Here is a 23,371-nt window from a genome sequence, read left to right as displayed (position 1 = left end):
AACAGGGGAAAAATAATGGAGGTATAGTTCAGACATTTAGGTCATATCCATATAGAACCCCATATTGCAAGTGAGCAAAGACACAAATTGAAAACCTATTTAATACACCAAACCCAAATTTCAGCACATGTCCAAAAGTCATGAATATGTATAGGACCCTGGTAAGTGACCTGGGCATGTTTGGCTATACATGCAGTGTCCATCATTTTGCAACAGGTCGCAATAGCAGCTGCTGTATGCGGCCATCAGTCACGCTCACCAATGACAGCTTAAGTTAGAGCGGTAACACATAAGTGGGCTTTACACACTGCGACATTGCTAGCATTTGCTGTCGATGTCGAGCGTGATAGCACCTGCCCACGGCGTACGGCCGATATGTGGTGATCGCTGCTGTAGCGAACATTATTGCTATGGCAGCGTCACACGCACATACCTGCTCTGCGACGTCGCTCTGGTCGGCGAACCGCCTCCTTTCTAAGGGGCCGGTTCGTGTGGCGTCACAGTGGCAGGCGTCCAATAGAAGTAGAGGGGCGGAGATGAGTGGGACGTAACATCCCGCCCACCTTCTTCCTTCCTCATTGCCGGTGGATGCAGGTAAGGAGATGTTTGTCCCTCCTGCGGTGTCACACATAGCGATGTGTGATGCCGCAGGAACGACGAACAACTTCGCTAATAAGCAGAAAACGTTTTTTTATTTCAGGACGACCTCTCCGCGGCAAATGATTTTTGGCCGCTTTTGCGATCGTTTAAGGTCGCTCATAAGTGTCACACGCTGCGATATCGTTAATGACACTGGATGTGCGTCACTAACGACGTGACCCCGACGATAATTCATTAACGAGATCGTAGCGTGTAAAGCCCAATTAAGACTTTACTTTCCAAACCACGCAATTCCCTGCCCTTGCAGGTGGGCATGGTTGTGCTACCACATTGTGTGAACGCAGCCTTATGTAATAATGATGGATGGGCTTTATTCAAACTACCTCATTGAGCAATAGTCTGTTCCTGGATTAAAGTAATTATTACAAAATCAGTAAAAAAAAAATCTCCAGCTCTATTTGATCCTCTAGAAATCAAGAAACGGAAATCAAGAAATAGCCATTATAGAGAAAAATAATTAGGCTCACCTTGTATTTATCCACAATCGGAAGTCGGACAGGTCCATCATATGATCTGTTGAAGATTGGCAAGTGATCAAGATATGGAATAAATGGTAACCCACTGAAAAAAAAATATATATATTGTATTACCATTTGCATCATTAAGATAAATGGATGCATAAGGGGCATGTATTAATGGCATCATCTGATATAACGTAGTAACACCCCGACTAACTGCTCAGCACAGAACACCTTTGTAGTGTAAACGCAGCCTAACATTACACTTTGCTGCACTTCTCTCATACAGATTGTGACTTTGTATATTCAGATTTCTGCTAGTAAGTGAATGAACAATGTATCTGATCCTCTTCCATTCCTTGACCTGGTACAGTGTTCCTGCATGGCATACGCATTTAGTAAAGCTAGTTTCACACTTGCGTTGGACGGCTTCCGTAGCATTGCGTTGTTTGACGGATGCAACGGATGCGTTGCATATAGTGGCACAACGGATGCTACGGATCGTACAAAACAACGGAAAGCTTTTTTTTTCTTCTTCTTCTTTACAGTTTTACCGGCAGCAGACTATTGTGACCGATCAGCTGATCGCTCTCAATAGCCGGCAGCCGGTCGCTCAGCTGAGCATTGTTGCATGCCGGCGGGCGGGCGCTCAGCTGAGTGCTGTCACTTGCCAGCGGGCGGGCATGCCGGCGGGCACTCAGCTGAGCGCTGTCACTTGCCAGCGGGCGGGCATGCCGGCGGGCGGGCACTCAGCTGAGCGGTCACTTGCCAGCGGGCGCTCAGCTGAACGTTCTGCCACCGTGAAACAAAATAAAGTTTGTGATAAAAAAAAATAAAAAAAGCATGCGCAGTGAAATCCTGAGGATTCCGCTGCTCAAAACAACGTTATAAGCGGCGTTCCTCCCGCTGGGCGGAAGCAATGGAGCGTCGCCACGCGGAAGCAACGCAGGTCCTTTTGGCACAATCTGTCAACCATACAAGTCTATGGGAAACAGCGGAATCAGTTAACAGATTCTGCTGTTTTCCAAAAGGGCGAATTGTAATGGAAGGAAAACAACGCAAGTGTGAAAGTCCCCCTAAGATGTAAATCATCATAAACTGTGTAGTCACAGTTTAAGTGAAGAATGCTGGATGATGCAAGCTCATACAGATAGAATAGTCAGTCTGGATGAAAAAAATTATAAACGGTTATTCTCAACATGTGTGATCAGCAGCACACCGCTCTCCAGCCTCTTCACTTCCTTGTTGCTGGGGGGCCGGACAATCTCCTTGACGGACAGTTCTGGTTTAATATTTTAATCCTTCTGCTAAAGAACTACACTCAGGTCTATGAGTGCTTGTTTTGAAGACTATACTGTATGGAAATTACAGTGCCTACACACTATAAGGCCGGGGCCACACGGGGACTACTGCGATCCTTGCATGACACTTAGCTCACGTTGGCAGCAAAGCAGGAGCAGAGTGTCATGCGAGTGTCACTGCGACTGAGGTCCGACTGTGCGATCGGAGGGAGGGATTTATCTCCCTCTCTTCTCTGTTGCCGGCTATTGTCATTCTTGCCCTGTACTGCGGTGTTTCTTTCACCCCATAGACTTGAATGGGTGCGAGAGAAAAAGTATCACATTACAATTGCAGCATGCTGCGACTTTTCTCGGTCCGATTAGTGCTGAGAAAATAATTGCTCATGGGTGCTGGCACACAGGCTAATATTGGTCCGAGTGGACTGCGATGTTTCATCACATTCCACTCGCTCCGATTTTCATGCAGTGTGTCTTAGGCCTAACATTACCAATTTCATAACAGAATAACCTCCCCCACCCCCCGACTGCTAGCCTCATGCGAAAGCCAGCAGTGAGCAAAGAGCCCCTACAGATTGGAATACTGAGCCATAAAGCACTCTGTGTGCCAACTTCAAAGCACTTCCATTAGGCACACTTAAGTTAAAGAAGGGAATTTTGTTTACTTACCGTAAATTCCTTTTCTTCTAGCTCCAATTGGGAGACCCAGACAATTGGGTGTATAGCTATTGCCTCTGGAGGCCACACAAAGTATTACACTTAAAAGTGTAAGGCCCCTCCCCTTCTGGCTATACACCCCCAGTGGGATCACTGGCTCACCAGTTTTAGTGCCAAAGCAAGAAGGAGGAAAGCCAATAACTGGTTTAAAGACCAATTCAATCCGAGGAAACATCGGAGAACTGAACCATACCACATGAACAACATGTGTACCCGAAAAAACAGAAAAACCCCGAGAAAACAGGGCGGGTGCTGGGTCTCCCAATTGGAGCTAGAAGAAAAGGAATTTACGGTAAGTAAACAAAATTCCCTTCTTCTTTGTCGCTCCATTGGGAGACCCAGACAATTGGGATGTCCAAAAGCAATCCCTGGGTGGGTAAAAGAATACCTCATGATAGGGCCGTCAAACGGCCCTCTCCTACAGGTGGCCAACCGCCGCCTGAATGACTTATCTACCTAGGCTGGCGTCTGCCGAAGCGTAGGTATGCATCTGATAATGCTTGGTAAAAGTAAGTAGACTCGACCAGGTGGGTGCCTGACACACCTGCTGAGCCGCAGCCTGGTGCCGTAATGCCCAGGATGCACCCACGGCTCTGGTAGAATGGGCCTTCGGCCTTGAGAGAACCAGAAGCCCAGTAGAACTGTAGGTTTCAAGAATTGGTTCCTCGATCCCCCGAGCAAGGGTGGATCTGGAAGCTTGCGACTGTTTACGCCGACCAGCGACAAGGACAAAGAGTGCATCCGGGTGGCGCAGGAGCGCCATGCGGGAAGTAGAACCTGAGTGCTCTCACCAGAACCAACAGATGCAAATCTTTCTGAAATTGATGGACTGGACGAGGACACAAAGAAGGTGAGGTGATATCCTGATTGATATGAAAATGGGATACCACCTTAGGGAGAAATTCCGGAACCGGACGCAGAACTACCCTGTCCTGGTGAAGGACCAGGAAGAGAGTTTGTATAAGAGCGTTGCTAGCTCGGAAACTCTCCTAAGAGACGAGAACGTTAGTAGAAGGCCACTTCCCGTGAAAAACGGGAAGGGAGACATCCTTCAAAGGCTCGAAAGGCGGCATCTGGAGAGCAATTAGAACCTTGTTCAGATCTCAGGGCTCAAACAGCCGCTTGTACGGAGTGCTGAGAAGACAAACTCCCCGTAGGAACGTGCGTACCTGAGGAAGTCGTCGTTTCTGAAAAAAATACAGATAGCGCTGAGACTTGTCCCTAAAGGGAACTGAGCGACAACCCATTTTCCTACCTAGATTGCAGGAAGGAAGGAAACATAGACGATGCAACCGGCCAGGGAGAAACACCCTGCGCCGAGCACCGAGATAAGAACATCTTCCACGTCCTGTGGTCAATCTTGGCGGACGTTGGTATGCTAGCCTGTCTCATGGTGGCAACCACGTCCAGAGGTAATCCTAACGACACTAGGTTCCAGGACTCAATGCCACACCATCCGGTTGAGAGCCGTAGAATTCAAATGGAAGAATGGCCCTTGAGACAGCCAGTCTGATTGGTCTGGTAGTGCCCCCGGTTAGCCTACCGTGAGGCACCACAGAACCGAGTACCACAACATCCTCGGCCAACTTGTAGCGACGAGGATGGCGCGGCCGCAGTCGGTCTTGATCTAGCGCAGTACTCTGGGCAACAATGCCAGAGATGGCACCTAAGGGAGCTGGAACTGCGACCAATGCTGAACTAAGGCGTTTGCCGCCAGAGCTCGATGATTGTGAAACCGTGCCATGAAGCTGGCACATTGTTGTTGTGCCGTGACGCCATTAGGTCGACGTCCGGCCTCTGTCAGCGGCGCCAGATCTCCTGAAACCCGTCCGGGTGAGGAGACCATACTCTTTCGGCCACACCTCAGCGACTTAGAAAGTCAGCTTCCTAGTTTCCACACTTGGGATGTGAATTGTGGATATGGTGGATGCCGTGTCATCCACCCACATCAAACCTGCCGGACTTCCTGGAAGGCTTGCCGGTTGCGCGTTCTTCCTTGGTGGTTGATGTATGCCACCGCTGTGGAGCTGTCCGACTGAAGTCGGATATGCTTGCTTTCCAATTGCTGTTGGAAGGTTTGTAGGGCAAGATACACTGCTCTGTGTCAAGAACATTGATCTGAAGAGTGGACTCTTGCTGAGTCCACGTACCCTGAGCGCTGTAGTGGAGAAAAACTGCTCCCCACCCTGATAGACTCGCGTCTGTCGTAACTATCGCCCAGGACGGGGATAGAAAGGACCTTCTTTTTGACCAAGAGGTGAGAAGAAGCCACCACCGTAGAGATTCCTTGGCCGCCTGAGAAAGAACGACGACTCTGTTGAGGGACGTCGACTCCTTGACCCATTGGCGGAGAATGTCCCATTGTAGTGGACGCAGTAAAACTGCGCGAAAGGAACTGCCTCCATTGCTACCATCTTACGTAGGAAGTGCATGAGGCGTCTCAATGTGTGCGACTGGTTCTTAAAGAAGAGCTTGCAGCCCGTAGGAATGCTGTTTGTCTAGCGGCAGCTTCACTATCGCTGAGAGAGTAAGAAACTCTATGCCTAGATATGTTATCGATAGGGTCGGGGTCGGATCTGACTTTAAAAAGTTGATGATCCACCCAAAACTCTAGAGAGTCTCCAGCGCAACGTTCGGGCAGAGTTGGCATGTTTCCTAAGAGAGTGCCTTGACAAGTAGATCGTCTAAATACGGGACCACAGAGTGACCCTGAGAGTGCAGGACTGTGACTACTGCTGCCCTGACCTTGGCGAAGACCAGTTGGACTGTCGCTAGCCGGAAGGTAGAGCTACGAACAGAAGGTGTTCGTTTCCTATAACGAAGCGTAGAAACGCTAGTGCTCTGGATCAATCGGCACGTGTGGATAAGCATCCTTGATGCCTAACGATGCTAGGAAATATCCTTGGGACCTTGAGGCGATGACATGGCGGAGGGATTCCATCCGGAACCGCCTGGTGTCCACGAGCTTGCTGAGCATTTTTAGATCCAGAACGGGACGGAACGGCCCGTTGTTATAGGTACCGCAAAGAATTTGGGGTAAACCGTGACCTTGTTCCTGAAGAGGAACGGGGGACATCACTCTTTCTGCCTATAGAGTGCACCCTGTTTGCAGAAGAGCAGCGGCCCGGCCGGGAGGTGTCATTGACCTATGGCAGCTAAATATCGCCAAGGCGGGAGAGCCTGCTACCGACCGAGGCCGCAAGTCATGAGGAAGCCGCCTTGGAAGCGGGTTTTCAGACTGTCGCTTTTTTGGGGCGAGACTGAGCCCGCTAAGAATCTTAGCTCCTCTAATCCTTTTGAGTCCACATTGGACGAGGAAAAAAGGGACCTGCCCGAGCCTCGAAAAAACCGAAAACCCCGACTGCCTCTTGCTCTGTTGGGGTTTGTTGTGTCCGGGCTGAGGAAAGGATGAATCCTTACCTCTGGACTGTTTAATGGTTACATCCAACGCTCACCAAACAGTCGGTCAGCAGAGAAAGGCAACTGGTTAGGCAACCTTTTTTGGAAGCAGATCTGCCTTCCATTCACTTAACGCGTAGACCAGGCTCTGCTTAAAAACACGGAGTAGCGGAGGCTACCGCCGCACGGTTCGCAGAGTCCAGGACAACCTGAATCGCGTAAGAAACAAATGCAGACATTTGAGAGGTTAAGGATGCCACCTGCGGCACAGATGTACGTGTAACCGTGTCAATCTGTGTAAGACAAGCTGAAATAGCTTGGAGTGCCCCAAGGGAGAGAATGCCGGAGCCAACGCCGACAGCCTCATAGATGGCTTTCGACCAGAGATCCATCTGTCTGTCAGCAGCATCTTTGATTTTGCAGTTCCATCTCCCACTGCAACTATGGATCTAGCTACAAGCCTAGAGATTGGAGGATGCCGCTCGGGACATTGGGTCCAGTCCTTGACCAAGTCAGGGGACAGGGATAACATGTATCCTAAGCCGTTTGGGGAAGCGCATATCTGGATAAGCGTGGTGTTCCTGGACTGCCTCTCTGAAGGCAGAGTGGTCCAGAAAAATACATGAAGCTGACTCCTCCACTGGAGGAGCTGTGAGAAATAACCCACATTCTATAGATGGACGCTATAAGATTATTTACTATGGCGTCACAATCAGGTGTATCCAGATTGAGAGCGGTCTCAGGATCAGAATCCTGAGCCGCTACTTCCGCCTCATTACACAGCGAGCCCTTCTGTTAGGACCCTGAGAAACCGAGGCCGCTGATAGCGAGCCCACTTAGGCTGTCTGGGACTGACGTCCTTGCAGAGCCGTGACTCTGGGATGCCTGTTAGTTATTCACACTGAGGGGGGCCATGGATCAGTGATTCAACAGTGCCCATATTGTGAGAGACATGTCCGGACTGCTAGGCTTCTAGTATCATAGCCATAGTCTCAGAAAAACTGTCAGTAAATACTGCAGACACCGTCCTCATCCCCTGGCCATTAGTGCATATAATGGGAGTCTATGTGACCTGCCGGCCGTATAGCCGTACATGCTGTACCAGCTGTATAGAAAAACATGTGGTTCTGCACTTTTGTTTTACACAGAGAATATGCTGATAACTCCTCCGCCTAATCCAGGAGGGTATATACAACGTGCGACCAAACAGTGCAATGTATATAGTACAAGCATATCTATAAGTGCACTTCTGCACTAGTGGGGTTAGCACCACAGGTGCTGCTTAACGCCTGTTACAGCGATTGTGTGACTATCAGAATGCCAGGGTCTTCCACACTTGTCTCTGTATCGTACAGAAACTGCACTAATGGCTGCCAGCGTCCTTGTAGAGAAGGAAGCCGTGGGCGTGCCTGAGAAAGTGCGGGAATCCGGATTCACAGTGCACACAGTGAGAGAGGTGGAGTATGCAAAACATACTCCAGCTCTCAGCGCTGCTCTATGCAGCGTCACGCCCCTACCCTGACTGTCAGGGCTGTGGGCGGTAACGAAGGGAGATTAGGCCCAGAAGCCGGGGACTCTAGTTATCAGCGCGGCCGCCGTAAAAGCGCGGGCCGCGCTGAAGTCCCCGGCGCACCACAAGTGCCAGCCGCGCCGCTGCCAGCGGCCGGCGCGACCGATTACTGGAAGCGGCCAGCGTCCCGCCCCTCTCCTGACTGGCAGGTCTGGGGGCGGGAACGAACGGAAACAGGCCGCAAAAGCCGGGGACTCTAGTTATCAGCGCGGCCGCCGTAAAAGCGCAGGCCGCGCTGAAGTCCCCGGCGCACTACAAGTGCCAGCCGCGCCGCAGTCCCAGCGGCCGGCGCGACCAGTTCCCATAAATGAGCCTGCTTCAGCGAGGCTGAATGAGGCCATGGCACAGGCGCCGCAGCGCTGATGTCCCCTGGCGCACTACAACACCCAGCATGCTGCGGTGTGAGCGCCAAATGCACGGGGACACAGAGTACCTTGAGGAAGCAGGGCCATGTCCCTGATGTACTCCGCTCCATCCAGCATCTTCTCCAGGGGCTGTAGATGGAGCACGGTCTCAGTGCCTGGAGACCGGTAAATCCCACTTCACCCAGAGCCCTGTAAAAAGGGATGGGGAAGGAATCAGCATGTGGGCTCCTGCCGCCGTACCCGCAATGGGTACCTCAACCTTACAAACACCTCCGACACAGTGGGGTGAGAAGGGAGCATGCTGGGGACACTATATGTGTCCTCTTTTCTTCCATCCGACATAGTCAGCAGCTGCTGCTGACTAAAAAGTGGAGCTATGCGTGGATGTGTTGCCTCCTTCGCACAAAGCACAAAACTGGTGAGCCAGTGATCCCACTGGGGGTGTATAGCCAGAAGGGGAGGGGCCTTACACTTTTAAGTGTAATACTTTGTGTGGCCTCCAGAGGCAATAGCTATACACCCAATTGTCTGGGTCTCCCAATGGAGCGACAAAGAAATGAGGGATATGGAAAGAATATACCACCACAATGACAAAATGTCCTTATGGAAATGGTGGTACGTGGAAGTTGACTACCACCCCTTAACACTAGAAGTCCCAGAGAGGGGTCATTTAACATTTCTACCATTGAAACACTATGGAGCTCGAAATTCCTGGGACTTCTAGTTAAAGAGTGATGTGGCTGCTGTGCAACAGGCGCGTACTAGTCAGAGCTTGTGATGAGCCTGTGCGGAGCCGGTGTGCAGCAATCCAGGCAATTTGTGTTTTTACACTTACTTGTACCATGGGCAAGACTCCACTGGCTCCTTCAAGTTGGCCCCAGTCAGACCTGAACATGGCATAAAGTGAATATCTTTTTTAGGGTTAAAACCAACTTTTTTCAAGAAGGGTACAAGTTTTTCTTTACATTCTTCATATCTGCAAAATAAAAGTTTTAAAACAACAGTTTGCAAAAAAATAATGAAAGCATTAATACTTCGTTATATCGTGTAAGGCTACATAATCATTGTTCTACTATATGCGGATAATCACGTTTTATCTATAAAGCAGAAACAGCCAACAAAAAACACAAAACAATGATATTAGTAATATCACTATGTGCATATACTCGGCAATAGGCGGAAAAAAAAAAAATCTCTCAAAATAGTCTATTTAGTGCACACAGACTAATAACATGGGCTGCTGTCACCCATTTCATGCAACTGCCCATACAGCAATCAGCTCTGACAGTACACCCACCTGCCCGATATTGGGAAGATCTCTTCCCTTTCTGACTGGCACTGTACGCATTCGGTGCTAACCCAGTCAATCTGGCCAGGAAACTGGATTATTGTACCTTTAAACTTGAGAAGATAACATCTTGCCATGGCACATGAGGCGCAAACATTTTTATTTCAACCGATCTAAACTTTTGCCCCAAATGTACAAATCTTGAGAGGTACCTGGAAGCGCTAGTTATACAAATTTCTACAAATTGTGATGACTACTCAATTAGATGCAGATGTATGTAGGCACATGACTTGTCATGTATAAAGGAGGCTGGCTAATTTGTGCTTTTTAGTGCTTTAATAGCCAAGTCAGACCCCTTCTGTTCATTCATTAGCTGTGACAGAGGGGGCTGGGCTCCGTAGGTTGTATATATTCATAATTTTCAGATCAGATTATCCCAAATGTACCTGTCATTGCTCCAGTTTACTGTTGGATCATCCATTTTATTAATAAGAACTATCAAATGCTTTACGCCAGCCGTTTTTGCCAACATGGCATGCTCTCTCGTCTGTCCCCCTTTCTCGAATCCTGTTTCAAATTCTCCTTTCCGTGCAGAGATTACCTGTGGTTAAAAAAAAAATACAACAATTAAGTCCTATGTTATCAGTACAGAATTACACAAGGATATTCTATTATAATACTATAGTAATATAAAATAACACACAAAACACACACCAGACACTCCACACCCCACACCCAACACACACCCAACACCCACAACACACACCCCACACCCAACACTCGCAACACACACCCAACACAACATAAAACATAATATAACAATACAATACATAATACATAAAACATAACATCTATATATATAATTGCCTTATTCTGTCTGTCTGTCTGTCTCTCATGCTCCAAAATTGTGTCCTTACGGTGACACAAAGCTGATTGGCCGCTGGGCTCGCCATGGCCTCGCCCCCCCACACGGATTGGCCGCTCGCCCAGGCTGCGCCCCCACACGGATTGGCCAGCCGCTCGCCCAGGCTCCGCCCCCCCCCACAGATTGGCCTCTCGCCCCGGCACCCTGCAGGCATTGGCAACTCGGCCACGCCCCGCCCCCCTCACGCAATGCACGCTAGCTCTGCCCCCCCCCCCCGCGCATTCCCCGAACTGACACGGTCACGGCTGCCAGGTGAGTACTGTACTCCCACCCCCCCCCCCCCCCCACAAGTGGAGCCTACATCAGCGTTGCGGCTGATGCTGCGGGGACAGAGAGGCTGATGCTGCGGGGACAGAGAGGCTGATGCTGCGGGGACAGAGAGGCTGATGCTGCGGGGACAGAGAGGCTGATGCTGCGGGGACAGAGGCTGATGCTGCGGGGGACAGAGGCTGATGCTGCGGGGGACAGAGGCTGATGCTGCGGGCAGAGAGGCTGATGCTGGCGCAGCATGGCGGATGGAGTACGTTTGGGAGTGCGCAGCATGGCGGATGGAGCACGTTTGGGAGTGCGCAGCATGGCGGATGGAGCACGTTTGGGAGTGCGCAGCATGGCGGATGGAGCACGTTTGGGAGTGCGCAGCATGGCGGATGGAGCACGTTTGGGAGTGCGCAGCATGGGGGATGGAGCACGATGGGGGGTGTGCAGCATGGGGGAAAGAGCACGATGGGGGGTGCGCAGCATGGGGGAAAGAGCACGATGGGGGTGCACACCTCCCCCCAACACACACACACAGGGAACCACAAACACCGCCCTACACAGACACACACACACACACACACACAAACACCCAAGACAGCGGCATACACAAATATACGCACATACCGCGCAACACACACACATTGCACAAAACATACCTACCCCAAAACACACAAAGCACCCCCCCCACACAAACCGCGCACCACACACAGCACCACACACAGACAACACTGCAGACACACACGCTCCACAAACAACGCAACACACACAATGCAACACCCAAACACCACCGCTCACCCCCCCCCCCAACACCCAGAACATTTACAGCGCCCTACACAAACACTTGGTAACTGTACACAACAACATCTATATATAACAAAAATCATACATTAACTATACAATACGTAAATTCTAGACTACCCGATGCGTTAGAATCGGGCCACCTTCTAGTAACATACTGTAACATACTGTAACATAATAATAATAATAACAATGTAATATAATATAAAATATAATATAAAAACAATCTAATGAACAGGAGATCTGCTGACCGGACGGAGTTCTAGATTACATTTCCAAGGTTTTGTGGCTGCAGAAAACCTTGTCTACACAGGGACAGTAACAATTAATGATAAGCGTGTTTACCAGACTCCAGTACACACAGCACTAGGATATTCTGGAGAGTAGAATATTTAACCTACCAGCACAGCCAAATCTGCTTGTGAGGCGCCCCCAATCATGTTGGGCACAAAGCTCTTGTGGCCGGGGGCATCCAGGATAGTGAAGTGTTTCTTCTCCGTTTCAAAGTAGGCACGACCAACTTCTACTGTTTTACCCTTGTCTCGTTCCTCCTGGTTAGTGTCTAAAGCCCATGAGAGGTACCTGATAGTAAAGTACAAATATTAATGCAGCTCAAAATAGGCAGCAAATACGTACAAGCAGATGGTAGTGTACTGTACCAGCGTGGCCTAGGTGCAGTGAACGTTACATGTGCCCTCAGGCCTCCTATCAGCTACGGATTCCCCAAGTCACATGTTTCCGGAGGAGACTTTCCAGCAATGATTTTTTTTTTTTTATTGGCTACCACTAACTAGCAACTATTTTCTTAAGAAAATTCCTGAATATACATCAGAGGGATTGTTTCACGTTCAATCTTCAGGGCGCTCCCTACGATTGGCGAGCTTTGCATCAGAGGAGCACAAGGGCATTAAATTGATCTGGTCAGCTAATAGAGGAAAGAGCTTGCAAGCGCTGAGCTTACTGCCGAGGAAAGCGTCCACCACTGATAAGACTACAACGAGCTATGAATGCAGAAGTATAAGTCTCTGTCTGAGAGCAGAGACAATCATTAAAGCACCACTATAAGGGTTTTTTTTATTGCACTGCTGGAGTGGTGCTTTAAATTTAAGTCCCCTGACCCCTGTAATACTCACCCTCCAGCATTTTCATCTTCTATCATCGCCGGTCCAATTGGACTCTGGTGATTTGTGAGCTGCCGGCAGCTCCAGTGTTTCATGGATAACGCTGAATGTCAAATCTCAATACAAGTCTATGAGAGCCTCGTTCTTGCTCTCAGATGCATTGAGTTCTTGTAACAGAACGTCTAACTTTCGTCCACTAATTCTGATAAAAGTTGAAAACACGGGGGAGAGTTTCGGGGGGAAAGAGTATAAGACCAGGGGCAGGGACCTTTGATTAAAAGTACCACTACAGAAAAACAACAAACATGACAGCCCATCAGTGTCCTGCAATCATGCCGATGAGGGTCAGAACAGCGCGTCCCCTCCCAGTGTGAACTAAATGCTACTGTCAGTGACAGTGGTATTTAACAGGTTAACAGCGATGGGTGGCAGCGCCGCTCCACCCGCAACTGTTAGAGGAAGGATGAATAATTCAGCCTTCATTTGCTGATAAAGATGTGGGCTCGGAATACAAGCCCGCATCAAATCCAGGGAGACTACACATGATGGACATAGCATGTCATAAGTCGTTCTATTGTAATATTTTTCGAAACACTTTGCAACTGTAATTATTTACAAGGATGTCAAGATTTAACATCAGGTTCCCGCTACAAAACCCTCACAATGTAATGTGGTTGAACTTGGACATTGTTTTTAGTCGACAGTATTAACCATGTAACTCACCAGGTTTCTCTGTTCTTCTCTTTTGCTTCCCTTTCGTATTTCTCAAGTGTTCTTTTGTCCACCATACCAGTTAAATACCTAAAATATAAAAAGTAACTATCATTGACTGTATGACTTGACCCCTCTACAGCAGTAGCCTCTGGGTCTCCAAATGGTGAACTACAACTCCCAGCAACTGTTGAATACTCGCACGTGGAAAGTTGCTGTCTGAGCTGGAGACCCAGACTTTATAGAGTACTAACATCAATATATTGGAAACGATTAAGTAATTTACTTACATAATCTGCCCACCAATTGTTGATTTTCCAGCATCTGTATAAAAAAAATAAAAATTAAAAAAAAAAAAAAAAAAAAAAAATGACCATAGAACACAAAAATAAACAAGCAAAGTTTCATCACAAAAAATAAATAATAAAACTATCAAAACGGAGTCTACATACCTACATGTCCGATGAACACTACATTAACGTGTTCTTTTTTGGGTGCATCGGGTGGTGCAACAGCAGTTTTAGGTTTTGGGACTTCTTCCTCTTCCTCCATCATTTCTTGGGCAACTTCTTCAGAGGAGCCCCCATCTCCCGAGAAGCCGCCTCCTGGCTCTGCTTCGCTCGGCTCATCTTTGTGGTCCCAGGACTCTTCAGGAGACATCTCTGTCTCTCCATTTTCTACTGTAAAGACACCAGGGTTAAATAGAAAAGTGAAGAAGAATAAAGGTAAAGAATGACGACTGCCCAGCATAGATTCAATAGGACTAGGTATCGCTGCTCTTTAGAGGTCGTCCATTCAAGAGGTTTTCCACTACTAGGACAACCCTCTCTCAATCAGGATGTAACCCCCTCTGTAAAGAAGGGAATTTTGTTTACTTACCGTAAATTCCTTTTCTTCTAGCTCCTATTGGGAGACCCAGACAATTGGGTGTATAGCTTCTGCCTCCGGAGGCCACACAAAGTATTACACTTTAAAAAGTGTAACCCCTCCCCTCTGCCTATACACCCTCCCGTGCATCACGGGCTCCTCAGTTTTGGTGCAAAAGCAGGAAGGAGGAAACTTATAAATTGGTCTAAGGTAAATTCAATCCGAAGGATGTTCGGAGAACTGAAAACCATGAACCAAAAGAACAATTCAACAAGAACAACATGTGTACACAAAAGAACAAACAGCCCGAAGGAAACAGGGGCGGGTGCTGGGTCTCCCAATAGGAGCTAGAAGAAAAGGAATTTACGGTAAGTAAACAAAATTCCCTTCTTCTTTGTCGCTCCATTGGGAGACCCAGACAATTGGGACGTCCAAAAGCAGTCCCTGGGTGGGTAAAAGAATACCCCAATAAAAAGAGCCGACAACGGCTCCCTCTTACAGGTGGGCAACCGCCGCCTGAAGGACTCGCCTACCTTATTCTGGCATCTGCCGAAGCATAGGTATGCACCTGATAGTGTTTCGTGAAAGTGTGCAGACTCGACCAGGTAGCCGCCTGACACCTGTTGAGCCGAAGCCTGGTGCCGCAATGCCCAGGATGCACCCACGGCTCTGGTAGAATGGGATTTCAGCCCTGCAGGAATCGGAAGCCCAGAAGAACGGTAGGCGTCAAGAATCGGTTCCTTGATCCACCGAGCCAAGGTTGACTTGGAAGCCTGCGAACCCTTACGCTGGCCAGCGACAAGGACAAAGAGCGCATCTGAACGGCGCAGGGGCGCCGTGCGAGAAATGTAGAGCCGGAGTGCTCTCACTAGATCTAACAAATGCAACTCCTTTTCACATTGGTGAACTGGATGAGGACAAAAAGAAGGTAAGGAGATATCCTGATTGAGATGAAAAGGGGATACCACCTTAGGGAGAAATTCCTGGACCGGACGCAGAACCACCTTATCCTGGTGAAAAACCAGGAAGGGGGCTTTGCATGACAGCGCTGCCAACTCCGACACTCTACGGAGCGATGTGGCTGCCACTAGAAAGACCACCTTCTGTGAAAGACGTGAAAGGGAGACATCCCGCAGTGGCTCGAAAGGTGGTTTCTGAAGAGCCTTTAGCACTCTGTTAAGATCCCATGGTTCCAGCGGCTTCTTGTAAGGTGGGACTATGTGGCAAACGCCCTGCAAGAACGTGCGGACTTGCGGAAGCCTGGCTAGACTCTTGAAAAAATACGGATAGCGCCGATACTTGTCCCTTGAGAGAGCCGAGAGACAACCCCTTGTCCATTCCGGATTGAAGGAAAGACAGAAAAGTGGGTAAGGCAAACGGCCAGGGGGTAAAACCCTGATCAGAGCACCAGGATAAGAAGATCCTCCAAGTCCTATGATAGATCTTGGCAGACGTTGGTTTCCTGGCCTGTCTCATAGTGGCAATGACATCTTGAGATAAGCCTGAGGACGCTAGTAGCCAGGACTCAATGGCCACACAGTCAGGTTGAGGGCCGCCGAATTCAGATGGAAAAATGGCCCTTGAGACAGCAAGTCTGGTCGGTCTGGGAGTGCCCACGGTTGACCCACCGTGAGGTGCCACAGATCCGGGTACCACGACCTCCTCGGCCAGTCTGGAGCGACGAGGATGGCGCGGCGGCAGTCGGACTTGATCTTGCGTAACACTCTGGGCAGCATTGCCAGAGGAGGAAATACATAAGGCAGTCGAAACTGCGACCAATCCTGAACTAATGCGTCCGCCGCCAGAGCTCTGTGATCTTGAGACCGTGCCATGAATGCCGGGACTTTGTTGTTGTGCCGAGACGCCATGAGGTCGACGTCCGGCGTCCCCCAGCGGCAACAGATCTCTTGAAACACGTCCGGGTGAAGAGACCATTCCCCTGCGTCCATGCCCTGGCGACTGAGAAAGTCTGCTTCCCAGTTTTCTACGCCCGGGATGTGAACTGCGGAGATGGTGGAGGCTGTTGCCTCCGCCCACAGCAGAATCCGCCGAACTTCTTGGAAGGCTTGGCGGCTGCGCGTGCCGCCCTGGTGGTTGATGTACGCGACCGCCGTGGCGTTGTCCGACTGTATGCGGATCTGCCTGCCCTCCAGCCACCGATGGAACGCCTTTAGGGCTAGGTACACTGCCCTTATCTCCAGAACATTGATCTGAAGGGAGGACTCTGTCAGAGTCCAGGTTCCCTGAGCCCTGTGGTGGAGAAAAACCGCTCCCCACCCTGACAGACTCGCGTCCGTCGTGACCACAGCCCAGGATGGGGGCAGGAAGGATTTTCCCTTCGACAGAGAAGTGGGAAGAAGCCACCACTGAAGAGAGGTTTTGGCTGCCAGAGAAAGGGAGACGTTCCTGTCTAGGGACGTCGACCTCCTGTCCCATTTGCGGAGAATGTCCCATTGGAGTGGACGCAGATGAAACTGCGCAAAGGGGACTGCCTCCATCGCTGCCACCATCTTCCCCAGGAAGTGCATGAGGCGCCTCAAGGGGTGTGACTGGGCCCGCAGGAGAGAGTGCACCCCAGCTTGCAGCGAACGCTGTTTGTCCAGCGGAAGCTTGACTATCGCTGAGAGAGTATGAAACTCCATCCAGAGGTAAGTCAGTGATTGGGCCGGAGTCAATTTTGACTTTGGGAAATTGATGATCTACCCGAATCTCTGGAGAGTCTCCAGAGCAACGGCCAGGCTGTGTTGACATGCCACCCGGGAGGGTGCCTTGACCAGGAGATCGTCTAAGTAAGGGATCACCGAGTGGCCCTGAGAGTGCAGGACTGCCACAACGGATGCCATGACCTTGGTGAAGACCCATGGGGCTGTCGCCAGGCCGAAAGGCAGTGCCACAAACTGAAGGTGTTCGTCCCCAATGGCGAAACGCAGGAAGCGTTGATGCTCTGGTGCGATCGGCACATGGAGATAGGCATCCCTGATGTCGATTGATGCTAGGAAGTCTCCTTGTGACATCGAGGCGATGACAGAGCAGAGGGATTCCATGCGAAACAGTCTGGTTCTCACAGGTCTGTTGAGCAATTTGAGGTCCAAAACGGGACAGAATGATCCGTCCTTTTTTGGCACCACGAACAGGTTGGAGTAAAAACCGCGACCCCGTTCCTGAAGGGGAACGGGGATCACAACTCCTTCTGTCTTCAGAGTGTCCACCGCCTGAGCAAGTGCATCGGCTCGCTCGGGGGGCGGAGATGTTCTGAAGAAACGAGTCGGAGGACGAGAGCAGAACTCTATCCTGTAACCGTGAGACAGAATGTCTCTCACCCATCGGTCTTGGACATGTGGCCACCAGGCGTCGCCAAAGCGGGAGAGTCTGCCACCGACCGAGGATGCGGTTTGTGGAGGCCGAAAGTCATGAGGAGGCCGCCTTGGAGACGGTGCCTCCGGCGGTCTTTGGAGGACGTGACTTAGACCGCCATGCAGAAGAGTTCCTCTGACTCTTCTGTGGCCTGTTGGACGAGGATGATTGGGATCTGGCTGAGGGCCGAAAGGACCGAAACCGCGCCTGAATTTTCCGTTGCTGAGGTATTTTTGGCTTGGATTGGGGTAAGGATGAGTCCTTTCCCTTAGATTGCTTAATAATTTCATCCAATTGCTCGCCAAACAATCGGTCGCCAGAAAAAGGCAAACCGGTCAAGAACTTCTTGGAAGCAGAGTCTGCCTTCCATTCGCGCAGCCACATGGCCCTGCGGACTGCCACCGAATTGGCGGATGCTACCGCTGTACGGTAGCAGAGTCCAGGACGGCGTTCATGGCGTAGGACGAAAAAGCCGACGCCTGTGAAGTCAAAGACGCCACTTGCGGAGCAGAGGTACGTGTAACCGCATTAATCTCAGACAGACAAGCTGAGATAGCTTGGAGTGCCCACACGGCTTGAGCGATGAACAGTCAGCCACTGCTACTACGGATCTAGCCGCCAGTCTAGACACTGGAGGATCCACCTTGGGACATTGAGCCCAACCCTTGACTACGTCAGAGGGGAAGGGGTAACGTGTGTCATTAAGGCGCTTAGAAAAGCGCTTGTCCGGAAAGAAGGGAATTTTGTTACTTACCGTAAATTCCTTTTCTTCTAGCTCCTATTGGGAGACCCAGACGATTGGGTGTATAGCTACTGCCTCCGGAGGCCACACAAAGCATTACACTAAAAAGTGTAAGGCCCCTCCCCTTCTGGCTATACACCCCCAGTGGGATCACTGGCTCACCAGTTTTAGTGCAAAAGCAAGAAGGAGGAAAGCCAATAACTGGTTTAAACAAATTCACTCCGAGTAATATCGGAGAACTGAAAAACCGTTCAACATGAACAACATGCGTAACCGAAACAACCCAAAAATCCCGAAGGACAACAGGGCGGGTGCTGGGTCTCCCAATAGGAGCTAGAAGAAAAGGAATTTACGGTAAGTAACAAAATTCCCTTCTTCTTCGTCGCTCCATTGGGAGACCCAGACGATTGGGACGTCCAAAAGCTGTCCCTGGGTGGGTAAAGAAATACCTCATGTTAGAGCTGCGAAGACAGCCCTCCCCTACGGGGAGGCAACTGCCGCCTGCAGGACTCTTCTACCTAGGCTGGCGTCCGCCGAAGCATAGGTATGCACCTGATAATGTTTGGTGAAAGTGTGCAGACTCGACCAGGTAGCTGCCTGGCACACCTGCTGAGCCGTAGCCTGGTGCCGTAATGCCCAGGATGCACCCACGGCTCTGGTAGAATGGGCCTTCAGCCCTGATGGAACCGGAAGCCCAGCAGAACGGTAGGCTTCAAGAATTGGTTCTTTGATCCATCGAGCCAGGGCGGCGGTAGAAGCCTGCGACCCTTTGCGCTGACCAGCGACAAGGACAAAGAGTGCATCCGAACGGCGCAAGGGCGCCGTGCGGGAAATGTAGATTCTGAGTGCTCTCACCAGATCTAACAAATGTAAATCGTTCTCATACCGATGAACTGCATGAGGACAAAACGAAGGCAAGGAGATATCCTGATTAAGATGAAAAGAGGATACCCCTTCGGGAGAAACTCCTGAATGGGGCGCAGCACTACCTTGTCCTGGTGGAAGACCAGGAAGGGAGTCTTGGATGACAGCGCTGCCAGCTCAGACACTCTCCGAAGAGATGTGATCGCTACCAGAAAAGCCACTTTCTGGGATAGTCTAGAAAGTGAAACCTCCCTCAGAGGCTCGAAGGGCGGCTTCTGGAGGGCAACTAGTACCCTGTTCAGATCCCATGGATCTAACGGCCGCTTGTACGGGGGAACGATATGGCAAACCCCCTGTAGGAACGTGCGCACCCTAGGAAGGCGTGCCAAACGCCTCTGAAAAAAAGACGGATAGCGCCGATACCTGACCTTTAAGGGAGCCGAGCGCCAAACCTTTTTCTAACCCAGATTGCAGGAAGAAAGAAAGGTAGGCAATGCAAATGGCCAGGGAGACACTCCCTGAGCAGAGCACCAGGATAAGAATATCCTCCACGTTCTGTGGTTCTTAGTGGACGTGGGCTTCCTAGCCTGTCTCATGGTGGCAACGACCCCGTGGAATAATCCTGAAGACGCTAGGATCCAGGACTCAAAGGCCACACAGTCAGGTTCAGGGCCGCAGAATTCCGATGGAAAAACGGCCCTTGGGACAGTAAGTCTAGTCGGTCTGGTAGTGCCCACGGTTGGCCGACCGTGAGCTGCCACAGATCCAGATACCACGCCCTCCTCGGCCAGTCTGGGGCGACGAGTATGGCGCGGCTGCAATCGGATCTGATCTTGCGTGGCACTCTGGGCAAGAGTGCCAGAGGTGGAAACACATAAGGGAGCCGGAACTGCGACCAATCTTGCACTAGGGCGTCTGCCGCCCGCGCTCTTTGATCGCGAGACCGTGCCATGAAGGTTGGGACCTTGTTGTTGTGCCGGGACGCCATTAGGTCGACGTCCGGCCTTCCCCAGCGGCGACAGATTTCCTGAAACACGTCCGGGTGAAGGGACCATTCCCCTGCGTCCATGCCCTGGCGACTGAGGAAGTCTGCCTCCCAGTTTTCTACGCCGGGGATGTGAACTGCGGATATGGTGGAGGCCGTGGCTTCCACCCACATCAGAATCCGCCGGACTTCCTGGAAGGCTTGCCGACTGCGTGTCCCTCCTAGGTGATTGATGTATGCCACCGCTGTGGAGTTGTCCGACTGAATTCGGATCTGCTTTCTTTCCAGCCACTGCTGGAAGGCTAGTAGGGCAAGATACACTGCTCTGATTTCCAGAACATTGATCTGAAGGGTGGACTCCTGCTGAGTCCACGTACCCTGAGCCCTGTGGTGGAGAAAAACTGCTCCCCACCCTGACAGACTCGCGTCTGTCGTGACCACCGCCCAAGACGGTGGGAGGAAGGATCTTCCCTGTGATAATGAGGTGGGAAGAAGCCACCATTGCAGAGAGTCCTTGCCGTCTGGGAAAGGGATACTTTCCTGTTCAGGGATGTTGACTTCCCGTGCCCATTGGCGGAGAATGTCCCATTGAAGTGGACGCAGATGAAACTGCGCAAACGGAACCGCCTCCATTGCCGCCACCATCTTCCCGAGGAAGTGCATGAGGCGTCTTAAGGAGTGCGACTGACCCTGAAGGAGAGCCTGCACCCCAGTCCGTAGTGACCACTGCTTGTCCAGCGGAAGCTTCACTAGCGCTGAGAGGGTATGAAACTCCATGCCAAGATACGTTAGTGATTGGGTCGTGACAGATTTGACTTTGAGAAAGTGATGCTCCACCCGAACGTCTGGAGAGTCTCCAGCGCAACATTCAGGCTGAGTTGCCATGCCTCTTGAGAGGGTGCCTTGACAAGTAGATCGTCCAAGTAAGGGATCACAGAGTGTCCCTGTGAGTGCAAGACTGCTACCACTGCCGTCATGACCTTGGCGAACACCCGTGGGGCTGTCGCCAGCCCGAATGGCAGAGCTACGAACTGAAGATGGTCGTTTCCTATCACGAAACGTAGGAAAACATCGGTGCTCTGTAGCAATCGGCACGTGGAGAGAAGCATCTTTGATGTCTATTGATGCTAGGAAATTTCCTTGAGACATTGAGGCAATGACGGAGCGGAGGGTATCATCCGGAACCGCCTGGCCTCCACGTGCTTGTTGAGCAGTTTTAGGTCCAGAACGGAACGGAAAGAGCCATCCTTATTTGGCACCACAACCAGATTGGAGGAAAACCGTGTCTTGTTCCTGAAGAGGAACCGGGATTACCACTCCTTCTGCCTGCAGAAGAGCATCTGCTCGGTGGGGAGGTGGGGACGTTCTGAAGAATCAAGTCGGAGGACGAGAACAGAACTCTGTCCTGTGCACGTGGGCACACTGTCCCTCACCCACCGGTCCGTGACCTGTGGCAGCTAAATGTCGCCAAAGGCGAGCGAGTCTGCCATCAACCGCGGATGCGGAGAGATGAGAGAGCTGAGAGTCATGAGGAGACCGCCTTGGTAGCGGTTCCTCCGGCTGCCTTCCTTGGGCGTGATTGAGCCCGGCCGGAAGCTGAGCCCCTCTGAGGCTTTTCAGCCCTTTTGGACGAGGACAATTGGGACCTGCCCGAGCCTGGGAAGGACCGAAACCTCGACTGTCCTTCCAGGACAGCATTAATAGGGTAAGTCGCAATGCAGAGATTGCGAGGTTAAGGACACCACCTGCGGCACAGATGTACATGTGCTCAAGACCAGCTGCGCAAGAACAGCTGAAAAGCTTAGGGTGCCCATACGGCTGTGAATGCCGGAGCAACCGACACGCCGATAGCCTCATAGACAGATTTCAACCAGAGTCCATCTGTCTGTCAATGGCATCTGTAAGTGAAGTCCCATCTCCACTGCAACTATGGCTCTAGCCGCAAGCCTGGAGATTGGAGAATCCACCTTTGGACCCTGGGTCCAACGCTTGACCACGTCAGGGGGAAAATGATAACGTGTATCCTTAATACGTTTGGAGAAAACGCTTATCTGGGAAGCGTGGTGTTCCTGGACTGCTTCTCTGAAGTCAGCGTGGCCAGAACAATACTCAATATACGTTTGAGCTACTGAAATGGGACTTCTCCTGCTGTGAAGCTGACTCCTCCGCTGGGGGAGCTGAGGGAGAAAAGATCCAACATTCCATTGATGGACGCTATAGGATCATTCCTTATGGCGTCACCATCCGGTGTATCCGGAGTGAGAGCGGTGTCAGGATCAAAGTCCTGATGAGCTACGTCTGCCTCATCATACAGAGAGCCTCCTGGGACCCCCCCCGGAGCACCGATTTTATTCCAAATGAGGGTGGCCAGGGAGCAATGCTCCAGATTGCCCATGGCCTGTCCGGACTGCAAGTCTCTATCCCATTGCAACTCCGTCCCTGTCCTTGGACAGGGTTGAGAGGTGGTTCTTTTGGCCACGTCAAGTAGAGACCCCGGCTGACCAAGTGCTCCAGGGGAGCATTGCACACAATGGAGTTCAGTGCCGTGGAACAGTATCACATGCAGTAAAAACAGCATCGAAAGCCTGTGTAGCTTATATGCTGCTGCCGACTTATAGAGCCAAGAATGGCGACCGTACAGTGCAATGTATATCATACAAGCATAAAGTACAAATGAACACTGCAGCACATGCAATACAAGTAGCATAGAAAGCCTGTGCCTTGGCACCCCTGCTTTTCTGCTGCTGTAGACTAGCCATCTAGGGGAATATAGCCCAGAATAGCGACCATACAGTGCAATGTATAGCATACAAGCATAAGTACAAATGAACACTGCAACACCTGCAATACAAGCAGCATAGAAAAAAACCTGTGCCTCAGCACCCTTGCTTTTCTGCTGCTGTAGTCTAGCCATTCCATGGCGAATATAGCCAAGACTAGCGACCGTACAGTGCAGTGTATAGCATACAAGCATAAATACACATGAACACT

The 23,371-nt window shown here is 50.7% G+C and overlaps 1 protein-coding gene across 2 annotated transcripts in view; it reads right to left on the bottom strand.

Moving 5' to 3' along the window:
* Nucleotides 1-23,371, bottom strand: part of GSPT1 (G1 to S phase transition 1) — a 65,812-nt gene that overhangs the window by 5,059 nt on the left and 37,382 nt on the right. For both annotated transcript variants that reach the window (XM_075317956.1, XM_075317957.1), the window contains exons 4-10: nt 14,021-14,248; nt 13,859-13,892; nt 13,581-13,658; nt 12,138-12,318; nt 10,202-10,356; nt 9,303-9,443; nt 1,128-1,221 (exon numbers count right to left, since the gene is read on the bottom strand). In XM_075317956.1, coding sequence (XP_075174071.1) covers nt 1,128-1,221; nt 9,303-9,443; nt 10,202-10,356; nt 12,138-12,318; nt 13,581-13,658; nt 13,859-13,892; nt 14,021-14,248 — 911 coding nt within the window. The remainder of the gene's footprint in view (nt 1-1,127; nt 1,222-9,302; nt 9,444-10,201; nt 10,357-12,137; nt 12,319-13,580; nt 13,659-13,858; nt 13,893-14,020; nt 14,249-23,371) is intronic.

Source organism: Anomaloglossus baeobatrachus, chromosome 7, assembly GCF_048569485.1.
Source record: "Anomaloglossus baeobatrachus isolate aAnoBae1 chromosome 7, aAnoBae1.hap1, whole genome shotgun sequence".
Classification (NCBI taxonomy): Eukaryota; Metazoa; Chordata; class Amphibia; order Anura; family Aromobatidae; genus Anomaloglossus; species Anomaloglossus baeobatrachus.
The sequence above is the reverse complement of the archived record's forward strand: the minus strand, read 5'-3'. Positions and strand labels throughout refer to the sequence as shown.